At 31.7% G+C, this 25,030-nt stretch overlaps 2 protein-coding genes across 4 annotated transcripts; both read right to left on the bottom strand.

The window, feature by feature from the left end:
* Nucleotides 1-11,571: 11,571 nt before the first annotated feature.
* LOC120258025 (geraniol 8-hydroxylase) lies at nucleotides 11,572-13,465 on the bottom strand. The gene is made up of 2 exons (XM_039265364.1): nucleotides 12,516-13,465; nucleotides 11,572-12,410 (listed from the first exon to the last, which is right to left on the bottom strand). The coding sequence occupies exons 1-2, from the start codon at nucleotides 13,437-13,439 to the stop codon at nucleotides 11,763-11,765; spliced, it is 1,572 nt and encodes a 523-aa protein (XP_039121298.1). The 5' UTR covers nucleotides 13,440-13,465; the 3' UTR covers nucleotides 11,572-11,762.
* Nucleotides 13,466-16,939: 3,474 nt separating this feature from the next.
* Nucleotides 16,940-20,886, bottom strand: LOC120259521 (ycf20-like protein). Of its 3 annotated transcripts, XM_039267137.1 has the most exons (5): nucleotides 20,785-20,876; nucleotides 20,320-20,364; nucleotides 19,651-19,707; nucleotides 18,627-18,819; nucleotides 16,940-17,621 (listed from the first exon to the last, which is right to left on the bottom strand). In XM_039267137.1, the coding sequence occupies exons 4-5, from the start codon at nucleotides 18,794-18,796 to the stop codon at nucleotides 17,153-17,155; spliced, it is 639 nt and encodes a 212-aa protein (XP_039123071.1). In that variant the 5' UTR covers nucleotides 18,797-18,819; nucleotides 19,651-19,707; nucleotides 20,320-20,364; nucleotides 20,785-20,876; the 3' UTR covers nucleotides 16,940-17,152. The 3 variants fall into 3 exon arrangements, with proteins under 3 accessions (XP_039123071.1, XP_039123072.1, XP_039123069.1); XM_039267138.1 differs by lacking the exon at nucleotides 20,320-20,364 and having other exon boundaries at nucleotides 20,785-20,886; XM_039267135.1 differs by lacking the exons at nucleotides 19,651-19,707; nucleotides 20,320-20,364; nucleotides 20,785-20,876 and adding an exon at nucleotides 19,088-19,218.
* Nucleotides 20,887-25,030: the final 4,144 nt, after the last annotated feature.

Raw genomic sequence — 25,030 nt, 5'->3', positions numbered from 1 at the left:
CATCTTCAATGAAGACCCAAATCTCAAATTTGATCTCAAATTTAGGGTTTGACATAAGATTACCCCAAATTTGAGATCACACTATTATGACCCCATATTTAGGATCACACATAAATATTATTTTTTAACAATTTATTATTATTATTATTATTAAAATTATAAAATTAATAATTAATTAATATAATTATAAGTAGTCATTATATATATGCAATATTAATTTATGTGTAATTAATCACTCAATTAATAATAAAATTATTAATTAAATTTATGAAACAAGAATAAGAATAGTTAAAATTTTATTGAAAATAAGTTTAATAAAAACTAATACAATGCAAGAATTAATTATATTAAAATTACTATTCTGTTAAATTAGCAGCACTTCTGTTTAGATTTTCGAAATAGTTTTCAAATAGATTCGAGGTTGAAGGAGGTGGTTGTTAAAAATGTAATAATAATAATAATAATAATAATAATAATAATAATAATAATAATAATAATAAAAGAATGTAAAAAGAATATTTTGTGAATATATTTTTTTGAATAGAATTTGGAGTTTGTGGTGAATAACCGAATCTCAAATACTAAAAAAGTTGGTTATTTCACATAATTTAATAAAAAAAAATAGTTATTTTTTTAAAATTACCCCTAATTTATATTTTCTATCTCTCATATTAAATTTCAAAAAAAAAAATTGAATAGAGTGTTAAAGTAATTTTAGAAAAATAATAATAAATATTTCTCGATTTTAAAAAATGATAAATAAAAAAATATAGAGGTTTATGATGGATTAAAAAAAGCGGAGGGAATAATTTATGGTATAAAAACCAAATCTGAGATCTTAGTGACTTTTGCAATAAGGACTCCATCAATGCCCATTTTAGAAAAATATATTTGGTTCTTGAACAACATGATTTGATTAGTCAATCTTGCAAGTTGGGAGACATATACAAACCAAAAGAAATGTGCATTCATGAAGAACAGCACTATAAACTAAAAGCTCAGTGCTGTTGGTGGGCAAAGAGAAGCAACTATGTCCATTACCCATCTTTTTTCTTTTTCTTTTTCTTTTTTTGGGTGCAGGATCAGAATGGCCTCCAACCGACCATCACATTCTATGCCAAATTAGAAATTTGTTAGAGTGACGTGCAACGCGCACATAATTGCGCATGCACAAGTTATTAATTAATTTATTATTATTATTATTTTAATAATTGTTTAATGAAGTTGTTTGATAATTGTTTAATAGTTGCCTGCAAATGTAGTATTTTAAATAGTTATTTAATGAAGTTTACATCATTAATTTACAATTTTTATTTATTTTTAGCCGCATAAATATACATTATTATAAAATTTGTAATATATATAATAAAATATATTTTTTAAATAATATAATATCTAAATTCAATAGTTAAATGTGAAAAAAAATTAAAATTGATTAAATTTATTAACGGTAAGAATATATAAATTGTGAAATGAGAAAAATATTATTAGAATATTCTGTTTTAAAGTTAAAAATAGAGTTGTTGGTTGAAGAAACATTCACTATAGAAACTGTATTTTTGTAGCCTAATAGAGTATTGCTACCCCCACATATATGCATATGAACTTCCCTTATATTAGATAATATTAGATTAAACAGAACTTGTAACACTACTCCCCCAATCAAACTCGACGTCTTTATTGGGTCAAGCACGAACACCAACGATACGCATAGTGAGGGGCCCACACCTCAAAACACCGGATTGGTTGAGTAAAATTGTCCCACATATATGTACATTGATAACTTAAAAGAAGAGATGAGAAAAACTGCACACTTTATTCATAATCATTGAAGCCTTTATAAAGGCAAAATTCTAAAAAGATAATCTCTACTAATTTGAGTTTTAATCAACACACAACTAACTTAAATTTTTAAATCAAAGATATCCTAACCAAACTAAAATAAACATCATTATCTTAACATCGTCCCTTAAACTTATGATTATCTCATAAGTTTAAAGTTATCTCTCTTGCATGAATGCTTTCATACTAGATACACCGATCAATGCCCTAAGCTTCTGAAAAGTAACTATTTTGAGAGGTTTTGTAAATAAATCAGCAATCTTATCTTTGCTTCTACAGTAGATGAGATCAATAATTTTCTCCTTTGTAAGATCTCGCAAGAAATGATATCTTACGTCAATATGTTTGCTTCTTTCATGAAAAACTGAATTCTTAGATAGCTTGATAGTTGAACTGTTATCGCAATATATTGGAGTCGAACCTTCTTGCTTTAATTGAAGTTATTCAAAAATATTTCTTAACCATATTGCTTGAGAGGCACATGCTGTTGCAGCTACAAATTCAGCCTCAGTTGTGGAAAGAGTAATAATATGTTGCTTCTTTGATGACCATGAGATAGCTCCAAAACCCATCATAAATACATAACCGGATGTGCTTTTCCGATCATCTAAATCTCTCCTTTCTTGTACAATATTCCATAATAATCACTATATGTAAATCCAATTAGTTCTGATATCTCTCCTTTCTTGTACAATATTCCATAATCTATTGTTCCTTGTAAGTATCGCAAAATTCGTTTTGCGGCCATGAAATGCACCTCTTTTGGATTTTCCATGAACCTACTAATGAGACTTTCACCAAACATAATGTTGGGCTTTGTTGCAGTTAAATACATCAAACTTCCAACAATTTGCATGTAAAAAGTGTTGTTAACCATGTTTCCTTCTGAATTTTTAACAAGCTTCAAACCCATCTCAACAGGAGTACAAACCGGATTACAATCTTCCACTCGAAACCTGGTCAAGATATTATGCACATATCTTTTTTGAGAAATAAAAATACCTGAAGAAGATTAGATAACTTCTATACCCAGAAAGTAATGCATGAAACCAAGGTCAGACATATCAAATTCAATCATCATGGAAGTCTTAAACTGTTCAATTATCACTTTGTCGTTGCCAGTGTAGATTAAGTCATCCACATATAAGCAAACTATACGTACCTTTCCTTCAGCTTCAAATTTCATAAAGAGTGTATGTTCATAGTGGCACTTCTAAAATCCTTTCTTTAAAAAGTAAGCTTCTATGCGACTATACCATGCCCGTAGAGCTTGCTTTAATCCATAGAAAGCTTTTTTCAATTTATACACTTTATGCCCATCCCCTGCTTTAATAAAACCCAAAGGTTGATCAACAAATATCTGCTCTTCTAATTCTCCATGTAGAAAGTCCGATTTTACATCTACATGAAATGTTAACCATGAATTTTGAGCTGCCAATGCAACCACAAGCCTGATAGTGTCAAGCCTTGAAACTGGAGCAAAGACCTCTTTATAATCTATACCAAATTCTTGCTTATAACCTTTTGCAACCAATCGTGCCTTATACTTGTCAATCTCACCTTTCTCGTTTAATTTTTTTTTGTATACCCACTTTAAACCAATTGTTTTTTGCCCTTTGGGAAGTTTAGTCAATTCCCATGTTTTATTCTTTTCAATGGATGCAATTTCATTATCCATAGATTTTTTCCACTTTGAATGTTGGATAGCTTCCTCAAAAGATAAAGGATCACAATCTGAAAATAAAGCAAAGTGGGTAGCAAGGTCTTCAGATTGGTTGAAATCTGTTACTTCATAATCTGCCATCCAAGCCGGCTTTTTTCGGACATGAGTAATAGGGGATTTAGTTGATGTCTCTGCTGCTGTTTGTGAAAGTTTAGTAGTAATTGAGGATTCATTAGTTGAAATTTCTTGATGTTGGACCTGCTTTCCTTCTTCTTCAGCTTCATCACTAATTATAATTAAAGTAGGTTGCTGCTCACTCCAATTCCAAGTGCTCTCCTCATAAAAAATAACATCCCTACTCATCACAATTTTCTTTGTTAATGGATCATACAATTTAAAAGTTTTGGATATTTCACTAATCCCAAGAAAAACACACGTTTGCCCCTTATCATCAAGCTTCTTTCTTTTCTATGCAATGCAACCAAAAATTCTGAAGTGATCTACTGCTGGTCTTCTTCCACTCCATGCTTCTTCTGGTGTTTTGTTTTGAACAGCAAAAGTAGGACTTCTATTCAAGATATGAATGCTCCAATTCACTGCTTCTGGCCAAAAATTCTTTAGAATTTTGCCCTTTGTTAACAAGGTTCTCACCATATTGAGGATGGTTCGATTTTTTTTTTTTCTGATACACCATTTTGTTGTGGGGAATAGGAAGTTGTGAGCTCTCTTTAGATGCCATGATAATTACAAAAACTTTCAAAGTCTTTCGAGCAGTACTCCTCCACGATCAGTGCGAATTGTTTTAATAGGCTTCCCGATTTCATTTTGAACATATTCCTTGAAGCTTTTAAATGCACTAAAAGCTTCTGATTTCTCCTGTAAAAACTAAGCCAAGTTTTTAGAGAATAATCATCAGTGAAAGTAATAAAATATCTTCCACCTCCATTAGAAGTAGGATTTATTGGTCCACAAATATCCGAGTGAACAAGTTCTAAAACATCTTTTGCTCTCCAAGACTTTCCTTAAGAGAAAGGAGTACGATGTTGTTTTCCAGCAACACACTCTTCACAAACTTGGGAGGGAATAGTGATTTTAGGAAGCCCTACCATCATATCCTTTTCTTGGAGTGTCTTCAATCCACCATAGCTCAAGTGACCATACCGATAATGCCATAGGCATGAAGGGTCTTTTGTTTTAGCCCTCAAACAAGGTTGAGCACATTCAATCTTTAAAGGAAACAACCTATTTGACTTCATCGGCACAATTGCAATTGCACCTCTAGAAGGATCATATATTTCACAAGTACTCTTTTGAATAGTAATTGTATATCCCTTTTCTTACAACTGACCAACACTCAGTAAGTTACTTTTCAAGTCAGGAACATAAAAAACATTAGAATTTTTTTCTATAAAACCATTCTTGGTTTTTATATTAATATCACTTTTTCCCATCACATTCACCATAGAGCAATCTCCAAAACTAACAGTAAAGTGAAAATCTTCATTTAAGTAAGAAAAGAAGGACTTACTTCCACACATATGGTTGCTACAACCAGTGTCAATAAACCAAATATCTGACTTGTGAGATTCTTGACTATCTTAAATTGCCATTAGCAAAGTCTCCACTTCTTTACTTTTTGCACAATTTGACTTTTCTCCTTTGTCTTTGTCATTAGGAAGCTTGGTATAACATTCAGAACGGTAATGACCAAATCGATGACATCTAAAACACTCAATTTTAGATTTATCAAATTGTTGACCTCGTCCTCTTCCTTTACTTTGTAGATAAGCATCATCAGTATTTCTGTTGCCACTTCTGTAGCCTCTATCTGATCTTCCTCTTCCTCTACTTCCACCTCGACCTCTACCTCGTAATATTGAGAAGTTGTTGGTTGTAGAGGGCTTCAAAGCTTTCTCCTCAGCAGTAAAATTACGGTTGATCTTCTATTCATGAACTAATAGAGAGCTTTGAAGTTCATCAATTGAGAGTGCATCTATGTCCTTTGATTCTTCAATTGAGCAAACTATGTAGTCAAATTTTGCTGTCAAAGATCGCAATATCTTTTCAACATTAGTGACATCATCCATCTTCTCCCCATGAAACCGCATATTATTGGCCAATCCCATGATTCTTGCAAAATAATTGTTAACAGATTCTCCATCCTTCATCTGTAGATTTTCAAAATCTCTTCTCAAGGCTTGAAGTTGTGCACGCTTCACACTTAATGAGCTTTGATATTTTTTCTTTATCGAATCCCATATATCCTTGGAGGTTTCTTTGCAAAGAATCGTCTCCAAAATAGATCGATCAATGACATGAAATAAGTAATTCTTTGCCTTCAAGTCTTTCAACTTTGATGCCTCAAGTTCCTTCCGTTGTGCTTCTGTAGGTACCACTCCAACATCAGGTTTTACTACTCCGAATTCAACAATATTCCAATACTCCTTGGATTTTAAAAAATTTTCCATCAACATGCTCCAATGATCGTAGTGACCATCAAAACGTGGAATAGATGGTTGCACAAAGTTGTCTGCAGACATTGTGAATTTCTTCACTACAAAAAAACCCTCCCTTTTGTTGAAGACCTCGGCACTTGATACCACTGATAACTTAAAAGAAGAGATGAGAAAAACTGCACACTTTATTCATAATCATTGAAGCCTTTATAAAGGCAAAATTCTAAAAAGATAATATCTACTAATTTGAGTTTTAATTAACACACAACTAACTTAAATTTTTAAATCAAAGATATCCTAACCAAACTAAAATAAACATCATTATCTTAACATACATGAACTCATTTTCAATTAGGCAATATGGGACTAAATGAGGCTTGCAACATCATGTTTATTATTTGTTGAAAATTTTGATTAGTATAGTTATATATATATATATATATATCCAATAATGTATTTAGTTTAGTGGGAAATTGTGATCCAATTAAGCTTGAGTTTAGATTTTCAAATGTGATCTTAGTTCTAATTATATTTAGAATATACTCCTCTCATTTGATTATAATTGTGATGTTCTGGGAGATTTCGTTTTCCCAAATTATTTATCCACTTAATGTAAGAACTGATTTTTAAATTTACTATTGTCAATTTCTTTAAATGCATATTTTCCACCACTGTCATTTTAAATGTACAATTTTTGTGAAGGGAAAAAAATAGGTAAAATAGGAAAAATAGACTAAAGATTTATAAAATATTTAATTTTAACTCTCTTTATTATTTTATTCGTGAAACAATTAACATGGACATTATAATAGAAAAAAGAGAAAGAAGTATAATATAAGATAAAGCGAAGGAACAGACAGAAGAGTATATATGCAAATAAAGGAGGAGGAATTGTAATTATAACAAACCAAATTAATGGATAAGATTTATGTATTTATACCTCATAATGGTTTTATGAAGTAAAACTATTCTTAAAGATATGAAGTTTTTAATATAATATTAAATCTACAGTCTTAATATTTTTTTTTTTTTAATAAAATCCCATTCAACCTTTAACCACGTAGTTAAGTAGTATTTGGATGGCGAAATGGGGATACGAATAGGAATGATAACTTTAATGAGAATAATATGAATGAAAATTTTTGAGAGTGGGATAGAAACGAAAAGTTTATTTATTTGGATGAAAAATTTATTAGGAATCTAAAAGTTAGAAGAGAATATGTGTGAAGATTACTATTATATTTTTAATTTAAAAATAATATTTATATATAACATATGGGTTAATTATAAAATTTAAATTAACTATAGACACTATAATTATATATTAAATTATGTAATTATCATTCAATATTATTATAATTACTTATTTAAAATAAGTAATATTTTTTTAATGATTCATTTAATAATAATTTTTGTAGTTAATTAATAGGTAATTAATTAATTTTCTTTATTTATAAACATTTTATATATCATTATTAATTATAATTATTTAAATAAATTATATTTAATTTTGTGGCTTGTATTTGAAATAAATATATATTTAATACCATTATTACCTATTTATAATACATTAATTACTTTAATATTAATATTATATATATATATATATGTATATATATATATATATATATATATGGGGAAAAGTAAATTAGGGGGAGCGATGCTCATGGCCACGGGTTGAAGGGTAATTATATCCAGCAATGTACACCCATTTATCAATTCCATTCCAAATAGAGATGACAATTTGTTTCCTAGCCGATGGATATACCTATTTTCATACCCGGTCAAAGAGAATATTACCCTCTTTGAGTACGGGTAAGGACATTACCCGTTATTTTTTGAGTTGGTACGGATCGGATAAGGCTATGCTCCTATCCTACTGATACCTTAACTGTTGAAGAGGATATGGGTAAAATCCGTACCCGTACCAACACCCTCATATATATATATATAATTTTTTATTATTTGTTATATAATTTTGAATTTATGGACATGTGTTTAAACATGGTATTGTAATGAATTATGAATTTTATTTTTATTATTATTAGTATTTGAATTTAATTCTGTAATTTGAACAATGGGTAAATGAGTACCTTATAAATATGGGTATAAAATAAGAGTTTCGAGTACGGGTAAGAGTTTAACATACCTTGCCTATACTCCTATCCGTTATCATCTCTAATTCCAAAGTAGAATGATTGTTGCCATCCAAATGGGTTGTTAGAGTGCTGGAATAAAAAAATTGTGTGTTTTTTATAGTAAATTTTAATTATACATAAAAAACTATTATGTGTCTTTAATATATATGTATATCCAAAGACGACAAGCTTCATGCAAAAAAAATAATAATAATTATAAAAAAAATAAATATATATAATTATGCATTAATTATGATAATTTAATAATTTTTAAAAAATTTATTACGTTTGACAGAAGAATATATAGTTATGTATTAATTATGATTTAATAACTTTTTAAAAATTTATCATGTTTGACATATGGAGAGATATGAGAACTTTCTAGAAATTTATCATGTTTAACAGAAGGAGAGATATGACACTACGGTCACTCCACTTACACCTGCATACTTTTCCACTCTACTAGACAGCAGTATTTGGTTCTGCTTACATTCTGTAAAAGAAAATTTATTATATTCTCGTTCAAAATTAATAATTTTTGGTGGGCACTTCTTAACAGAGCATGGTGATGCTTGGTTAGGTTTAAGAACAAACCAAATTAAAGAGCAAGTGTTTGAAAAATATGCTGTGTGTTGTTTAAAAGCTGGGAAACTGCCTAATGGTGATCCAAGTATCCTTACAATCATTGAAGAGATCAGGCCGGCGATCTTTAAGTAAGATCTTAGCGTACCAGCGGTCAAACCAAAGAGAGATATTAGAGCCATTTTTTATCAATTTCGAGATACAAAAACGGAAGGGAAGGAGAGTGGAGGTCACACCAGCCCAAAAGAAGGATTTATTTCTGGGTGGGATGTGAAATAAGATTTCGTTTATATCTCTAAGAGAGTAATTAGCATGAATAATTTTGGCCCAACCACTAGTTGGTTTGCAAGATAATTTCCACCGCCACTTTCCTACTAAAACGATGTTAAAAGTTTGAAGATTAATTATACCCCAACCGCCCATGTTCCGTGGTCTAGTGATCCTATTCCAGGAAATTAATCTGATTCCTTTGGGTCCCAGATCAGGGCCTCTCCAAAGGAAGTCTCTCCGGATTTTATCAATTTCCTTAATCACCCAGATTGGGAGCTTGAAAACCGACATCTAGTAGACAGGCATGGTGGAGAGGACAGAGTTAACAAGAGTTAAACGGCCACCAAGAGATAAATAGTTTGTTTTCCAAGAAGTGAGCCTAGAGCGAACCATGCCAATGAGTTTTGCCCAGTCAAGTCATCGGGGTCTACGACCAGAGAGGGGAACCCCTAAATAAGTGATTGGGAGACTGGTACGTGAACAGTTAAAGATTCTGGCAGAGGAGTGATGGGGTTGGAAGCCAGATATGTTATCTCCTCTCATAGAAATTATCTCTGAATGTTCTCACGCTCAGAGCGACATTTACACATGGACCCTTGAAAAATGTGGCACTTTCATAGTTAAATCTTTTTATAAATTTCTCATTGATGGTGGAACCCGCAGTCCACTGTACTCCCTATTCTGGAAGAGTCGTACCCCTAGCAAAATCACTCTCTTCTGCTGGCTTGCTAGAGAAGACAAAATTCTCACTTTATCCAACCTATTCAAGAAGTGTTGCAATTTTCAAAACTCCTTAGACACCTGTGTTCTATGTCACAACGCCTCTGAGAATCTTCAACATCTTTTCATTGACTGCGAATTCTCAAAACGAATCTGGGTATTCGTTGTTCATTCCCTATACTCAATTTCACTCCCACAAACCATTCCTCTTTTGTGGACTTCCTGGATCCCGTCCCTTGCTCCTCAACTTCGACCCCTCTGGGACCTTATTTCCCGTGCTATCTTTTGTCATATTTGGCTCAAAAGAAACTCTCGTATCTTTCAACTGACTACGTTGCCTCAGTTAAGTATTATTTTTAAAACTGCTAATACGCTTCACTCTTGGTTTCCAACAGCTGCAAACAGACACCAGCAAACTCTTAACAAAGCATCTCAGAAAATCAAGCGCTCTCTTGACTTCTTCAGCGCAAGGGCCTCAAATCCTACTGGCGAGACAGACCACTATGCTCCACAGGAATAGTCTACCCATCTGCTCTTCTAACCAGGCTTGAGACACCAGACGGTGCCTTCCGCCTGATTAGATTCTTATCTTATTTTATTTATCAGCTTTTATCTTTATTGTACTTTGTACTTCCTCACTTCTAGTGAGAGTATTTGCATCTTTGTCATGTTTTCTCCTTTCTAAATAAATCAGTGGTTTATCCACTTTTTATTTTTTTATTTTTAAAAAAAGCAAGTGTTTGTCCACTAGTTACACGTTTTGTTATATAAAATTTTTTTAATCCAGACAATAAAGTAAGATGCATAGATCATTTTATTAGGCATGTGCAAACGATAGATAATAATTTATTATGCTGAAAATAATTATGAAATATGTATTAGTATAGTAAAAAAGGGAGATTAATAATTTGCTTCTTAAAGAAAAATATATATATATCACGGTTTCCCAGTATGAAACTTTCCTTCATGTGTTACTAAATTGGATTTCGATACTTCTATTTGTATTGATGTAGCTTAGAAAATGAAACATTTTATTTTATGCAACAAATTCGCCTCATGGTGATAATACACACCTACATGGTATATAAATTGTATATTTATTACTATGGTATCTGGTATAAATTCACCAATCACAAGTCTCAGAGGAAGAAACATTTTTATTTTATGTGATAAAGTAATATCACACACAAAAAATTAAATAATTTTATAATAAAAAACTAATTAATTATTAATTAATTGGCATCATATATATGGCTTGGGTAAGCATATTAAACCAAGAGTAAGTTAAGCATAGCTTGTTTTCAATGGGGTATATATCAACTTGAGCTGTCTTAAAATCAAAAGGAAATTGGAGCTTAAAATATAATTCATAAACATCTCAACACAAGGTAACATAGTCTTATCCGAGGATATATGTCTCTTCTCTATTTCTGTATTGTCGTTATTTTTTTTATTTTTTATTTATTCACATCTATTAGATTTTTCAGTTGTATCTCTAATTAAAAGTGGTTTATTTATTAAAAAAAAAACAACATAAAGCCACATTACAACACTGAACATAAACATGCACTTACAAAAAAACAAGAAAAAAACTAAACACAAGGCATCAACAACAACAACAAAAAGCAACAACACAGTTCTCTCCATTACTACCATTAACGCTAAGAGACAAAAGTGGCTTAATTTTATTCCATTTGACGAATAAGATGTTATTTAATTAAATTTTATTTCATCAAATTCTGAATAAGAATGATTTGGATATATTGTATATATTTACTCAAACTATTTTAGATTAATCTTTTATTATTATTATTAAAATCACGAGTTAATGTTATTTTGAATATATTAATCTATTTTAAAATTTAAAATGAAGCTTATTTCATGATGGAAAAATTCTATATAAATCAAGACATTTAATATTTATTCAAATTGTAATCCTCGTTGAATATAATGTTTTGCTCCCATAGATTATCTAATACAAGGATGACATGCGCACATCCATGCATAATAATATGGTACTGGACAAATTAAGTAACCAATTAAAGAAGTAACAAGAGAAGGTTAATTTGTGATCGATGATGAACTATCAATTCATTGATCCCCGGCAACACCAATCGCTTCTTCAGCCTTGTAAGGCACCGGAATGGCGCTCAGCTGCACAGCTTTACGTAGGGTAGTACCAAGCCTCTCTCTCATATCCATGTCCTCTGCTTTAATGCCATTATTAGGCAAAACCCAGTCAAATTTATATAACATAGTTCCCAACACCAATGGCAACATCCTCTGCACCAAAGGAATCCCAGGGCAAATTCGTCGGCCACTACCAAAAGGAATGAAGTGAAAGTGATTGCCCTTATAATCAATCCCACCATCTTTGATAAACCTCTCTGGTTGGAAGTCATCTGGATCATTCCACAGCTTCTCCTGTCTCCCTATCCCCCATGAGTTCACAAGGATTTGAGTATCCTGTGGAATGTGATACCCCATCACTGTGCATGCCTTAGTGGACTTGTGGGGTATCAAGAATGGCACTGGAGGGTGCATTCTCAATGCTTCTTTTATCACTGCATTCAAGTAGGGAAGCTCTACAACGTGTTTCTCTTCAATCTTTTCTCCTGGATGTATATTTCGCCTGAGTTCTTCTTGTACTTTCTTTAAAGTGCTCGGTTTGTGCATGAGCTCTGCCATTGCCCACTCCATCGTTCCTGCACTCGAGTCCGTTCCAGCTATCAGAGTTTCCTGTCATATAATATAATAAGTATTTAATTATTGAATAAATTAAGCAACTAGTTTATATATATATACATATGAAAATAATATTTGTAACATCAAAACTAAATATACCACAATGTTTATGTTAATTGCAGTAGGAGACAACTTAGTGTCTTCATCCACTTGTTGATGAGCAAATTCCAGCAACATATCCAAGAAATCCTTCTCCTTATCATCTCTAACACCTTCAGCAATCCTCTCCATCACAAAACTGGATACTAATTTAAGCAAACTTCCAATATGGAACTCCATCCTTTTTTTTATACCTTGAGGATCCAACCTCCTCAAAGATGGCACATAATCAGCTGAGTTTGGCTTCCCCATGAGCTCCATAATCTGGCTTGCATGGTACAAGAACGCGCCACCAATCTGGTCCCAGTCCGAGTCCAACAACACGTCTCGTGACAGAGCAATACGTCCAATGTGATCAAACATAGTCAAGAACAACAACTTGCTGACATTCACCGGCTGAGTACCTCCACCGCTGGCAGCAGTGATGCGGCGCATGAGTGTGTCGACACAACCAGCACGCACGCCACGCATGGCTTCAAGTCTGGACGACGTGAAGAACATGGTGTTTTGGAGACGGCGCAGCGAGCGCCAGCGAGGGCCGGGTTGAGCCGTGATCACAGAGCCTTCGTTACCGTTCTTGAGGTTTATGGCTTCGTAGACATAGCGTCCGGCGAGGGCGGCATCATGCTGTTTAAACATCTCTTGGGCGGCAGAGGCCGAAGAGATGACGACGGTAGTGACGGCGCCGAGGTGGATGGTCATGATGGGCCCGTATTTGCGGGCGAGCATGGCGCAGGATTGGTGCGGAAGAGTACCGATGTTGAGGAAGTTGCCGATGAGTGGAAGAGGGCGGGGGCCTGGTGGAAGGGATGCCGGCGTGGTGATTGGCCGCCGCCGGAGCCGGCGGTGGAGAATGAAAGACAAAGCTAAGAGGAGTAGAGCTAGTTGAATTATTGTTACTGTTCTTGTTAGTAGGAATTCCATTTTTTTTTTCTCTCTGTTTTTTTCTTTTTCTTTGGCCTTTTTGTTGTTGTATTGAGTTGTTTGTGTGGATATTTATAGATGCACTATGTATGTAGGGATATTAATGTTTGAATAAAGGTCTTGGATATAATCATATAATATAATAACTAATTGCGCCTTTGTGTTATTTTAATTGTTGTTTTGTAATGTGATGAAATTTAATAATGTAAGTTAATATTGTCAGTGAAATACTATTATTGATTAAGGTTTTTATTTGATGTAAAATTGAGAAATTATGTGCCACCAACTTTTTAATTTTTCAGACTTCTAAATTTGAGTTAAATCATATGTGATTAGTTTTTTTTAAGTGGAATTGTTCAAAAAGTTCAAGCAACTTTACCATTTGGTAAAAAAAACAAGATGAAATGGGACTTATTGTAAAAAGGAGGGACTACAAAGAATAATATTTTGTCAGAAGAACTCATGGAAAGAATAAAAAGTTTCAGAGATTGCAGAGTAATTTTTCCTTTTTTAATATATATATATATATATAATGTTTTAATTTTGAAAATATTTATTTAAATTAATATTTATTAAATTTTTATTAGTTACCAAACTCGACAGCATTGTCACTCTCTCAACCAAATCAAGCCGCGTGTTTCACTGTGGCACATAAATTTTTAAATTTTTTTAATCTTTTAATAAATAAAAATATTAATTTTTTAAGTCAATTTTTAAAGGATGGGTTGTGAATCTTGTTTGTCTAACAAAACATTAGTTTGAATAAGAACTCTCAATATTTGAGTTGTTGAAGAATTAAATCTTCAATTTTGGTTTTGGAATGGCTTAAAATACCAACTCTTCTACTTTAAAAGTGATGGAAACATTAGATTTTGGCTTACCTCTGAAGTTTAAAATTTTTTCTTCTCTTGCACACAAAAAAATATGTAATTTATTTTATTTTTTAAAAAAAGGATTGGAAAGCCAAAATAATTAAGTTTTTTAGTTCAAAATCTAATTAATGAAAAATGTTTAATTAATTGAATGACCAATTATTTGCTTACATCTTATTACAAATACTCCCTTCTTCTCATATTGATTGTCACATTCAAACTTTGGATAAATATTAAAATTATTATTAAAACTCATAAAAACTAAAAAATTATGTATATTTTTTACACATCTAGATAAATTATAATGATATAATTACTATTTTAATTTGTAAAAATACCAAAGAAATATTAATTAAATAATTTTATTAATTTTCATTAACTTTTGACATAATTTACAAATAATAAGAAAAACATGGAGAAAAAACATGATACAAAAGGAAGCATAATTTGCTCAGAAATAGCAAATGTGTGAATATTTGAGATTCGAAGTTGGCCGGTGTTGGCTTGGATTATTTATTTGTATGCACACCAATTAATGTTATGACACAATAAGATATATACACACCAATAATTATTATTAGTGCATACATCTTACTTCCCATCTGTTTTAATTTTTATATTGCCTGCTGACATCATTGAACATGGTCCATCAAATGTCAACAAATCATGTAAAAATAATAAAATATCACAGCTCACTAAATGTTGATCATATGGTTCAGAATTATTGGCGTGTACATGCATGTCTTTGAAATACAATGCCATATTTAGTTTTTGATTTTTCTTTATAAACAGACATGGGTGCATTTTGTTGGAATCAAGGAACTCTAAAAAAAGTTAATTGCATGAAATATTCCGGTGGAGTTGTACGGTAATGACCAAAGAATTTATCAAACTTTGATGATGATGGAGCTCCGTCGGATTAAATCAATTAGTCCACAGTACTTCCATTAATTCCATTAATCATCTCTATTTAAGTTCAAGAGTTTATGGCCCTCATGGATTGATTTTTTTTTTTTAATAAAAATCCCAAAAATACTTATTATATATGTAAGTATTTATTTTTGTGTTTGCATTAGTTTTTTTAAGCAGAATGAAAGCCAATTTATTTTATTTTATTTTATTTTTAATAATGTGAACAAGTCTCCATCACAAAACTTTATTTACCACTCAATCAGTATATGGTGTGAGATGAATCTTCGACCATCCATATAAGAGTTGAATCCTTGATCATTTTTTTTATTAAATAAAGTATTTCTACAATTCTCACAAAAAATTATTTGAATTTAACTTTTTAAACTAAAATGTTTTATTATTTTTTCAATGTAAAAATATTTTTCTATAATAACTAGTTAAAATGAAAACCTGTTGACATTTTAATTCAAAACAACTACCATCTATTATTAGATATATTTGTTAAAACCTAATTTACAATGATAATACTAATCACATCCAAAGGTATATATATATATGACAATGTCGATAAATTAATTTATTTCACTCATATAAAAATTAAATGTTTTACCACTTAGTTATTACAACATTGATCACCCACAGGTATTTTTAAAAAAAATACTGTTTAAATTCATTACCATCAAATTGAACATAAAAAATTACAGAGGCATATCAGAGATGCGATAAGTATCCCAAAAGTTTAGATCAATAAACAATTAGACTATTCGATTAGTCACTCAAGTTAAACTTGGTTTAAGTGTGCAATTATCAGATTCCCTTGCATATATAATTAATCTTGAATCTTGACTCAAGTCTCTGGCATATGATAAAAGGACATAGCTGAAGCAGTTCTTTTTTTATTCAATTATGAATGATGACTATTTGTACTTTTATTTTTATTGGGCATATGTTTATTCTTGAATCTTTGCTCAAGTCTATGGCATTTGATAAAGAACATGGCTGAAGCGGGTCCTTTACTATTCAACAATGAATGATTATTATTTATACATTTATTATTATTTATTATTATAATTATTATTTATAAAATAAATAAACCACATCTCAAACATGCCTGCATCATTGAAAATTGATAAATACACTCACCATGTACATATGAGAATTGACCTGCAAGTCTACTTCCACACTAGAGATTCTTTTTTGTGCCACCTTATGTGGCACGTTATGAATCATGGACAATGAAAATCCCTACAAAATACTTTTTTCAGTGAAACAATATCACTAAACTTAAGGGCTCTTGATATTATTTATTTATTTTTAATAAAAACTAAAAAAAATTATAATTAAGATTTACAATTATCGTTAATAATCTAACAAATAAAACACTTGATTCCTATATATGAAATTGAAAATTTGACTTCCTTCCAATATATGATTGAACTACAATACTAAAAATTATATATGTTTTGAGTGATTTGTTCGCATTGTTAAATAAATAAATAATAAAAAACTCCACTTAAGGGTATTGTAAAAAGAGAAACTTCATGAAAATAGACGTGTAATTTGAAGGTTTTTAGGGGGTGTTTATATATATATATATATATGTAAAAAAAAAAAATCTTAAAACAAAAAGATGCTAACAAATTTTCACCTGGAAGTTGTTTGTCCATTAAAAAAAATTTCACCGTGAACCATCAACTAACAAACAGCATACCCATCTAAAGGTTATACTTGGAATTTCACAAACAAACAGCACATCTGTCCAAACATTATACTGGGAAGTGGGAAGTTCTTGTTGTCTGGTGGGCCAAATGCATGTCTGCCAACAAAAACCAAGAAAGAGAGACAAATACATATGATAAAATTTCACAAAACAACAATCATTCTGATACAATGCATTTTTCATCTAAATAAAATAAAAATGTGTACTATCTACCAGAATTTGGATAATATATCAAATTGGATTTGAAATGGGCTGGAAGATTCAAAGAAAGTATCCACTTCATACTTGAACGCATCTAAGAACAACCCCAGGGAAAGCCCGGCCTTCCAATAGTTGAAAAATGTTATGAGGCTTTTGATTTTGTCCAGTATTTGGAAAGAAGCTCTGTACATGAGAGCACCAATGGCCTCGACCACAACGACGGCAACGCCAGCAGAGAGAATGTCCCAGTCACCTGTTTGCCCTATAACTGTTGCAAATGCAGTTGCACAGTAAAAACCTAGTAAGAAGAAAAGAACCTTCATTAGCAGGCCTTTCCTCAGCTCTTGGAGCTTAGAATTCAATTTAATTTGGAAATTCTGGATTGCTCTGACAAGACGAGTTCCATTGTTTGTGTTGCTTCCTGAAGGGTCTGGCCTGCTTCCATCTACCATGCTTCTAATAACCCATTTCATGCGTCTGCAGCCCCGCACAACGAAGATTAGAAAATGTGGATGAAGGATCATTAGTAAGGGTACCTTGATCATTTTCAAGATAGCTGATATGCATGCATTACGTGGTTCTTGCTTACATATATAATGTAAAAGGTAACTGCATCAAAAGTTTTATTCAAGAAAACTCATGTCACAAAACACTAGTTCATGGGTAATCAATCATACTATTATAAATCCTACCATCATCCTCATCATCTACATCCTTTCTGCTGACAACGGGATTAAATGGAAACAAATTTAAATTAAAAAGAGTTACAACAGACTCACAGAGATGAACATAGTCACCAAGCACAAAAAAAAATTCTGATGTGCTGGTATCTTGTTCAGAACCAAACCAACTTTAAACCTATATATCTGTGTGTGTGTAAGAGTGTGCGTGTGTGTGTGTGTGTACAGATATAGATATCACATTGAATTTGTGGGTTAGTTGACATAAAAAAAATAACAATTCATTGGCTCTATGATTTCATTTGACCTCTCAAACAATTTCCTAACATCTTAAGTATGTTTTGGACTAAATAAAAAATGGAAGATTCACCCTTTTTGATGCAACATTTGATTTTGAATTCAGATTTTAGTTTTTTAGTTTTTAGTAAGAATCTTAACTACTACATGATTGTTAGCCTACGCTGCTTCCTTTAATTTTGAGTTTTTGAATAATTTCTTATCTTTCTATTGCATTATCATCTGTTGAAGAACATGATCTCACATCATCTATACGTGGGCATCATATAAACATGAAACCAACCAAAAAGGTATAATCTATATCCAAACACCTTGGATAATATACACACTCACCATTCTGTACTGTATATAACTAGCTACTAGTGCTGATTGCGTATTCAAAATTTTGAATGTCTCACATTTTTACAAAACTTAGAAGATAACAGAAGAGTGAAATCAAATTTTATGTTCAGAAATAATTTATCAGAGGAGTCTAACAATTGAAACATCAAATATTAGAGCCAACCTTGATATATAGAATTGCTTGGATACTCTCAAACTGCAGCAGTGATGGAAAAAGCTTTGGTCAAAACCAAAAGCTGCCTTTTGCAGGTATGCAACCAAAGGAAATCTTGACTGTGAGTATTTTAGTGATGAATGGAAGATAACCTCATTGCAAAATGGTGATGCCAACATTTGCACTCACAACAGTAATTCAGCTGCCCATGGAAAATCAACCAAGGTAAAATTGGGTACAGATACATATACTGGCAATAATACATGCTCATTGAGGAGACAGAAATACTCAGAAAATAGTGAAATCCAAAGCATAATGTACAGAAAATTAGCGTTTGCACTCAATCTAGGTGAAAATTTAGGTTAAAAGGTCATCATATTTCATCCAGTTAACAAAAGGATAAAATGATGTGTTATTGTTGATCCTTTTATCCTATATTTATTAATCTCCTACTCCTATTAAGCATTTACCTGGCGGTTATTTTGATTGTCTCAACTTGAGATAGATGTCATCTGTCAGAAGAACTCAGGTGACCAAGTGGACAAACACCTATGGCCCACTGCTGGTGACAGCAGAAGGGGAGTTGCGCTGAAAACTGTTGATGACAATACTATCAGGTGAATCAGCAGTTGGAAAAAAGGGGAGCATTTGTTGCCTGAACTGGACCAGCTCAAGTCAACATTAAAAACATGATATAGGACCTTCATTTTCAGACAATCAGGCAGGAATCTATTGGAAGAATAGATTTGCACATGTCTTTCGTGGCATTTTCTTTGGATCGAATTCATATTTTTCAAAATATATATTTCATTCAGCAAAAGCTTTATTTCATAAAATATGGAATACTAATAATAAACAAATCCATTTTTGCATGACTAAAACACAACTCCTGTCTAAATTTCACATGCATGGTTCAATATCTAACAATAAACATATCTTTTCAGGATTTAGAAAGGATGAATAAATATAAGTAGGTGGAAAACAAGAAAATATATAGCAGTTTAAAGATAACATTTGGCTATGTTTGAATTGCCTTTATGTTTGAAGTAATCTAGTAGCACTCTCCATCTTCAAAAAGGCCACCGAAAACCTGTGACAAACAAAAACTAATTAATTACAACTTAGCATGCTATAAAAGCAATGCCAGCAAAAGTAATGAAACAACTATTTTCAATCCATAAGTTACAAGCTACCTTCTCACTCAATTTTCTTAATAATTATTAGAAGTGCCTAGTTACTAAATTACCGCCCAAATGGCTTGATTTGCTCTACCAACTCTAATAATTCCATTTCAAGCTTGTACTATAGTTTGGTTAATCTTGCAATTCACGCTTCGCCTAAAATCCTGATACTGATTCTCTCATGCAGAAGACATTCATAATAACACAAGTAAAATACAAGCTGTATAGCTTTAAGGATGTCTTATTCTTCAAATAAGAAACAAATACCAATATAAACCATTAATAAATTCTTTATTTGACATCCTTTGAGAGTGGATTAAAGGATGATTCTGGGTTGGCAGAAACAAAGTAGACAGAAGTACCTAAGAATGCTCAATGGATGTCAAAACCCGCCAGAAAAAAAGAGGAAAAATCATACTTTGAACAAGACATTGAGAAGGCAAACAAATAAAGGATGCATTTATGCAGGCCAACATGCTCTCTACTTCTGGATGCAACTTCGATTGCCATATAGAACCTACTCAAAAAAGCAGCCAGTGCATGGCCCAATATCCCCATCTCGTGCACTGTCAAGAAGCCATTCATATAGTTAAAGAAAATACTCAAAAATTCGAACCAAACCGATGCAACCCAAGGTATTTCCATAAAACCCTAAACCTAATACTGGATTTGCAAAGACACGAACATTCACATTGCTCCCAATTCCCCACCAAACGCAAAAGGAATTACTTGATGATGAGGCCAATAAAAATTATGCAAATTGAAAAACTGATCTCCATAATCCCAATAATGATTTGGAACACATACATCTACAGAAATTCAGCAATTTCTCATTAAATCCTGAGATCAAATCGAAAGATTCCTAAAACCCTACGAGTGGAGAAGACAAATGGATGATTCATGGACCTCGAAAGCAATCGAATTCAACCCATGCTGAGGAGGTTCCAAACCCAATTGTATGAAAACGAGAAGGATCGGGATCTCACCAGGAACGACCAGCGGACGACCAGCGGGCTCTCGAGCTCCGATGAACTCCAGTCCCTTTCGCGCCTTCTCTCGGGGAAGAAGGGGATAAGGTAAAGCCATGTTTGCGTTAAACCCCTTCAGTGAATTTTAATTGCAATTAGGTCCTTAATGTATCAGCTGACGTGAAATTAACAGTTTTCGTTTTCATTGCCCGTGGCATCGTTTTTGACATTCTGTTTTTTTTTTCATTATTATTATTATTATAATATTATTATTATTATTATTATTATTATTATTTGTTTTCAATTAAAAAAACCTATTTAGATACATAAATTATTGTGTGTTTTATAAAATTAAAAATACAAAAACATGTATAATTAACACAAAATTATCATGAAGTTTTCAAAACTGAAAAAAAAATATATATTCAAAATTCAAATTATTAAATATTAAAATTATAGTTAAAGGATGAATTAAAGACTACTTGATTTATGTACCCGCACTAACGCTGCGTGTTAACTATATCTAAAAAGAAGATTGAAAAGATAGTATAAATTTTTTAAAAAAATTATTAATGTCATTTTTTTTTTGTAAATCGTTTTCAGTATGAGAAGTATGTTCGCAAAATCTGAAAAGTGGAGAAATATATTTCTGTAATATATTATATTGTTTATTGAATAATGAAAATGATTTCATTTCAATACTTTGAAAGGAAAAACAATTTTGAGTATTAAGCCTTCTACTTGATTTTTTTCTTCTTTGTTGTAAAAATTGAAATAAGATACATGTCCAATATATATATATATATATATAAGTTTCTCTTAATTTAATTAGAATAGAAATTAAATTCAATAATTTCCAAATATAAGAACATTAAATACATATGTTAATGTGACCCATTAAGTGGTTGTCATCAAATTTTAGTAAGGAAAATATTTTTGGAAACATATAATATTCACAATAATAATAATGAGATAATAATAATAATAACAATAATAATAAGTAACCATCACCACGTTGTATTAAACAAACAATGGAAAAAAATCAAATGGGTTTTTAAATTATTATAAAATTAAAAAGTATAATAAAATAAACATGAAGGATGTCAGTTATTAAAATTAACAAATAAAAAAAATCATAATTAAAAGATTTACCTAATCTTGAATAGCCTCAGCCATGTGTGTGCCAAAAGGGGAAGGTAACTTTGTTACAATGCATTGAGATGGTTTTATAAGCAATGGATGGCAGTTGAGATTTATTTGATCTAATCTAATTAATGTACATGTACTTGAGAAATCAAAGCAATTTTAATGTAATGTCAGGATAAGATCACACTTGCAACTAAATATACACATGTCAAGGAATTGTGTTGATTCCATCTAATGGTGGGACCATGTAAGATTAATTAACATTAGGATTTGCATTTACTACCAATTGAATACTATAGATAAAAAATTATTGGGCTTGTAAAGATAAATGGTCATTCCTATCTAAAATGCACTGAGCTACCAACGTGTCAATTCTATTCAATTCATGCCATTAAACTTATATATGTATTCAGAAGCCAATCCAAATCTAAACAAAGATTTGGATTTTCAAATATATGATTTCATACGAGGAAAGTACAAATTCTATCAATTCATATCAATTCATACTTATCAGACAAAGATTTAAATTTTCAAAATGTTAATGTGTATATCCTATCCAATTCATATATCACCTTGATACTTATACATCCTATCCAATTCATATATCAACTTGATACTTATATATCAGAAGAAATCATAAGCTAAAACAGATGGGAAGCAAACAAAGCATGTAAACAAATTAAAAACCCCCCAATTATATGATATATATATATATGCAGTAAAATAAGGAAAAAAATTAAAGGGAAAAAACAAACGAAGATAAAATTATTGAGCAATTACCCAGATCTAATATTAAAAGGTAAAATAGGAAAATTCAAGAACCACGATCAAACAAATGGAAACTTGGAAAGCGGCCGCAAAAGAAAGAGAAAACAACAACAAAAAATAAAAATGTATTAAAAATAAAAAATGATGAAAAAAACAAAGAACGAACCGAACCAAAGAGAAGCATCTCGGCCAAGATCCGTCAATGATTAAAATACCTAATTAAAAAAACTTAAAATCGCACTCTAATTTCACACCCAAATCAAAAAAGCAAATCAAAATTTCACCAAATTTTAAACCCTAATTTGTAACATAAAGCTTTTTCCATCTTTGCGTATGAGCAGGGGACGCATGGAACTTTGGAGCCATGAAGAAAATTCAAATACTCTTTTCCCACCCCAACTGGCAATATCCTTGCCCGATCGTGGCACGGAGCAGACTTACCAGGTAACATCAAGGCATCTGCATTTGGTCTTACAGCTCGGGAAACATCTGCAACCTTACAATAGAAAAGAAATAAATTTCCCGTCAAATGGAGAAGAAAAATGAGAATAAAATTGGTGCAATAAGCTAGCAAAGTGAAAGTCAGCTGATTCTGAGATGACGCTCCTCTCAAGCCCCTGGTCAAGCATGAGGTTCTCGATATGCAGAAGCAGTAAACCCTAATGCTAGGGCCCGGCCTCACTGCCCCTCTTTCTGATGAGCTCCTCCTCCGCCTTTTCTTCGAGCTCCCGTAGCTGGCCGAAGCTGTGGTTTGCCGACGTTCCTCTCAAGCACCCAGTCAAGCATGAGGTTCTCGGCATGCAAAAGAAGCAAACCCTAATGCTAGGGCCCGACCTCTCTGATGAGCTCCTCCTCCGCCTTCTCTCCGGCCTCCCGGACTTCGTGTTTTTTGCCGCCTCCCTCATCTGCAAACGATGCCTCCGCCTCCTCGACCGCCCACGCCGCCGCCTCATCCTCCTTGACTGGCCTTCTCTAGGGTTAGAGGGGCAAGATCAACAAAACAAAATTCATTAAGATATGCTCACTCACGGGTTTTCTGAAGGTTTAGATATTATTGTGTACCAGCAAAGACAAAATAACTTTAAACATATACCAAAAAAGAGAGTCTTTAATGATCAAAGAGATAACATAACAACAATCAACCAATACCATATGGCCAAATGTACTCACAGAAATCACTTTGGTAAAGAAGATATTTAGGGGATAAGTTTAAGAGTAAGTATAAATGTGTTTAGAATGTCAAGTTGTTAGCTTTATTACTTTAAAATGTTAGACACTTTTTTTTATTGAATTAATTAATATATTTATTTTGAGAAATTAATCCAATATCAAAACTTTATTAATGAAGAGATTATCTTTTCAATTAAAAGCTTGAATGCCATCTAGAGTGAATCAAAGATTTTAAGAACTCTGAATGGATGAAAAAAATTATGGGGAAAAAATCCCTAAAATTTTAATCTGCATTAGTGATTTAGGAGATGGATCTAACGAAGAGAGGAAGATGAGCTGTGTGATTTACAAAGTGAAGAAGAGAAGGGATATATATATATATATTGAAAAAAGAGAAGGGAGATATAGAGTTTACTTGTGAAAATAATAATAAATAAATAAATAAATAACATGATAATATGATATGTCTCTCTCTCGGGAATCAAATGTTATAACTCATTAAAGATCGCTATTCATCCAAGTGTTTAGTGTTGTAAAAATTTTTAAAAAAACTTGAAAATACCATAATATTGTTTTTCTGTTTTTTGGAAATCTAAGGTTTGTTGCCATGATTTTTTTAAACAAAAATATATTGGCAAACATATATATATATATATATATATATATATATATATATTCCAACATATGAAATTGACAATAATACCAAAGGATGACTTTAATAATATGCAAATTCAAGTTTTAATAATAATATTCTCATCACGACTTCATTTATTCATATTTGAAACGAACTTATAATTTGTTTTTAACCAAAATAGAGGTTTTCTTTAAATTATGTTAATCAAACCTTTATTTGGTCATCACTATTTATATTTTAAAATTTATTTATAATAAAAATTTAAATATATTGTATTTTAAAATAATGAATAATTATATATTTAAATAATAGGCTCAAATGACATGGATACTAATAAAGGAGAAGTCTAGAATTTGGAGGAAGGAGCAGAGGCTCCAACAAAAGAGCAAATGAAGTTGAAGGTGGAGTTGGGGCAGTTCTCAACCATGGTTAAAAGAGGGAGCGTAACGAAGTACAAGTAAAAAGGCAGGTTGTGACGAGTGTCCAACATTGTAGTGCCATATAAACTATAATTGCTATTGAGGATACTGATTAAAAGGGATGGAA

This window comes from Dioscorea cayenensis, chromosome 4, assembly GCF_009730915.1.
Source record: "Dioscorea cayenensis subsp. rotundata cultivar TDr96_F1 chromosome 4, TDr96_F1_v2_PseudoChromosome.rev07_lg8_w22 25.fasta, whole genome shotgun sequence".
NCBI classification, from domain to species: Eukaryota; Viridiplantae; Streptophyta; class Magnoliopsida; order Dioscoreales; family Dioscoreaceae; genus Dioscorea; species Dioscorea cayenensis.
This window is presented reverse-complemented; position numbering and strand designations above follow the sequence as displayed.

Excerpts from the sequence above, each read along its gene's own strand:
- LOC120259521 (XM_039267138.1), bottom strand. The coding sequence starts at position 18,796 with ATGTTGGCATCACCATTTTGCAATGAGGTTATCTTCCATTCATCACTA. Across the intron at positions 17,622-18,626 it reads AAGCAATTCTATATATCAAG|ACGCATGAAATGGGTTATTA; the intron begins GTTGGCTCTAAT and ends GCGGGGCTGCAG.
- LOC120258025 (XM_039265364.1), bottom strand. The coding sequence starts at position 13,439 with ATGGAATTCCTACTAACAAGAACAGTAACAATAATTCAACTAGCTCTA. Across the intron at positions 12,411-12,515 it reads CAATTAACATAAACATTGTG|GAAACTCTGATAGCTGGAAC; the intron begins GTATATTTAGTT and ends ATTATATGACAG.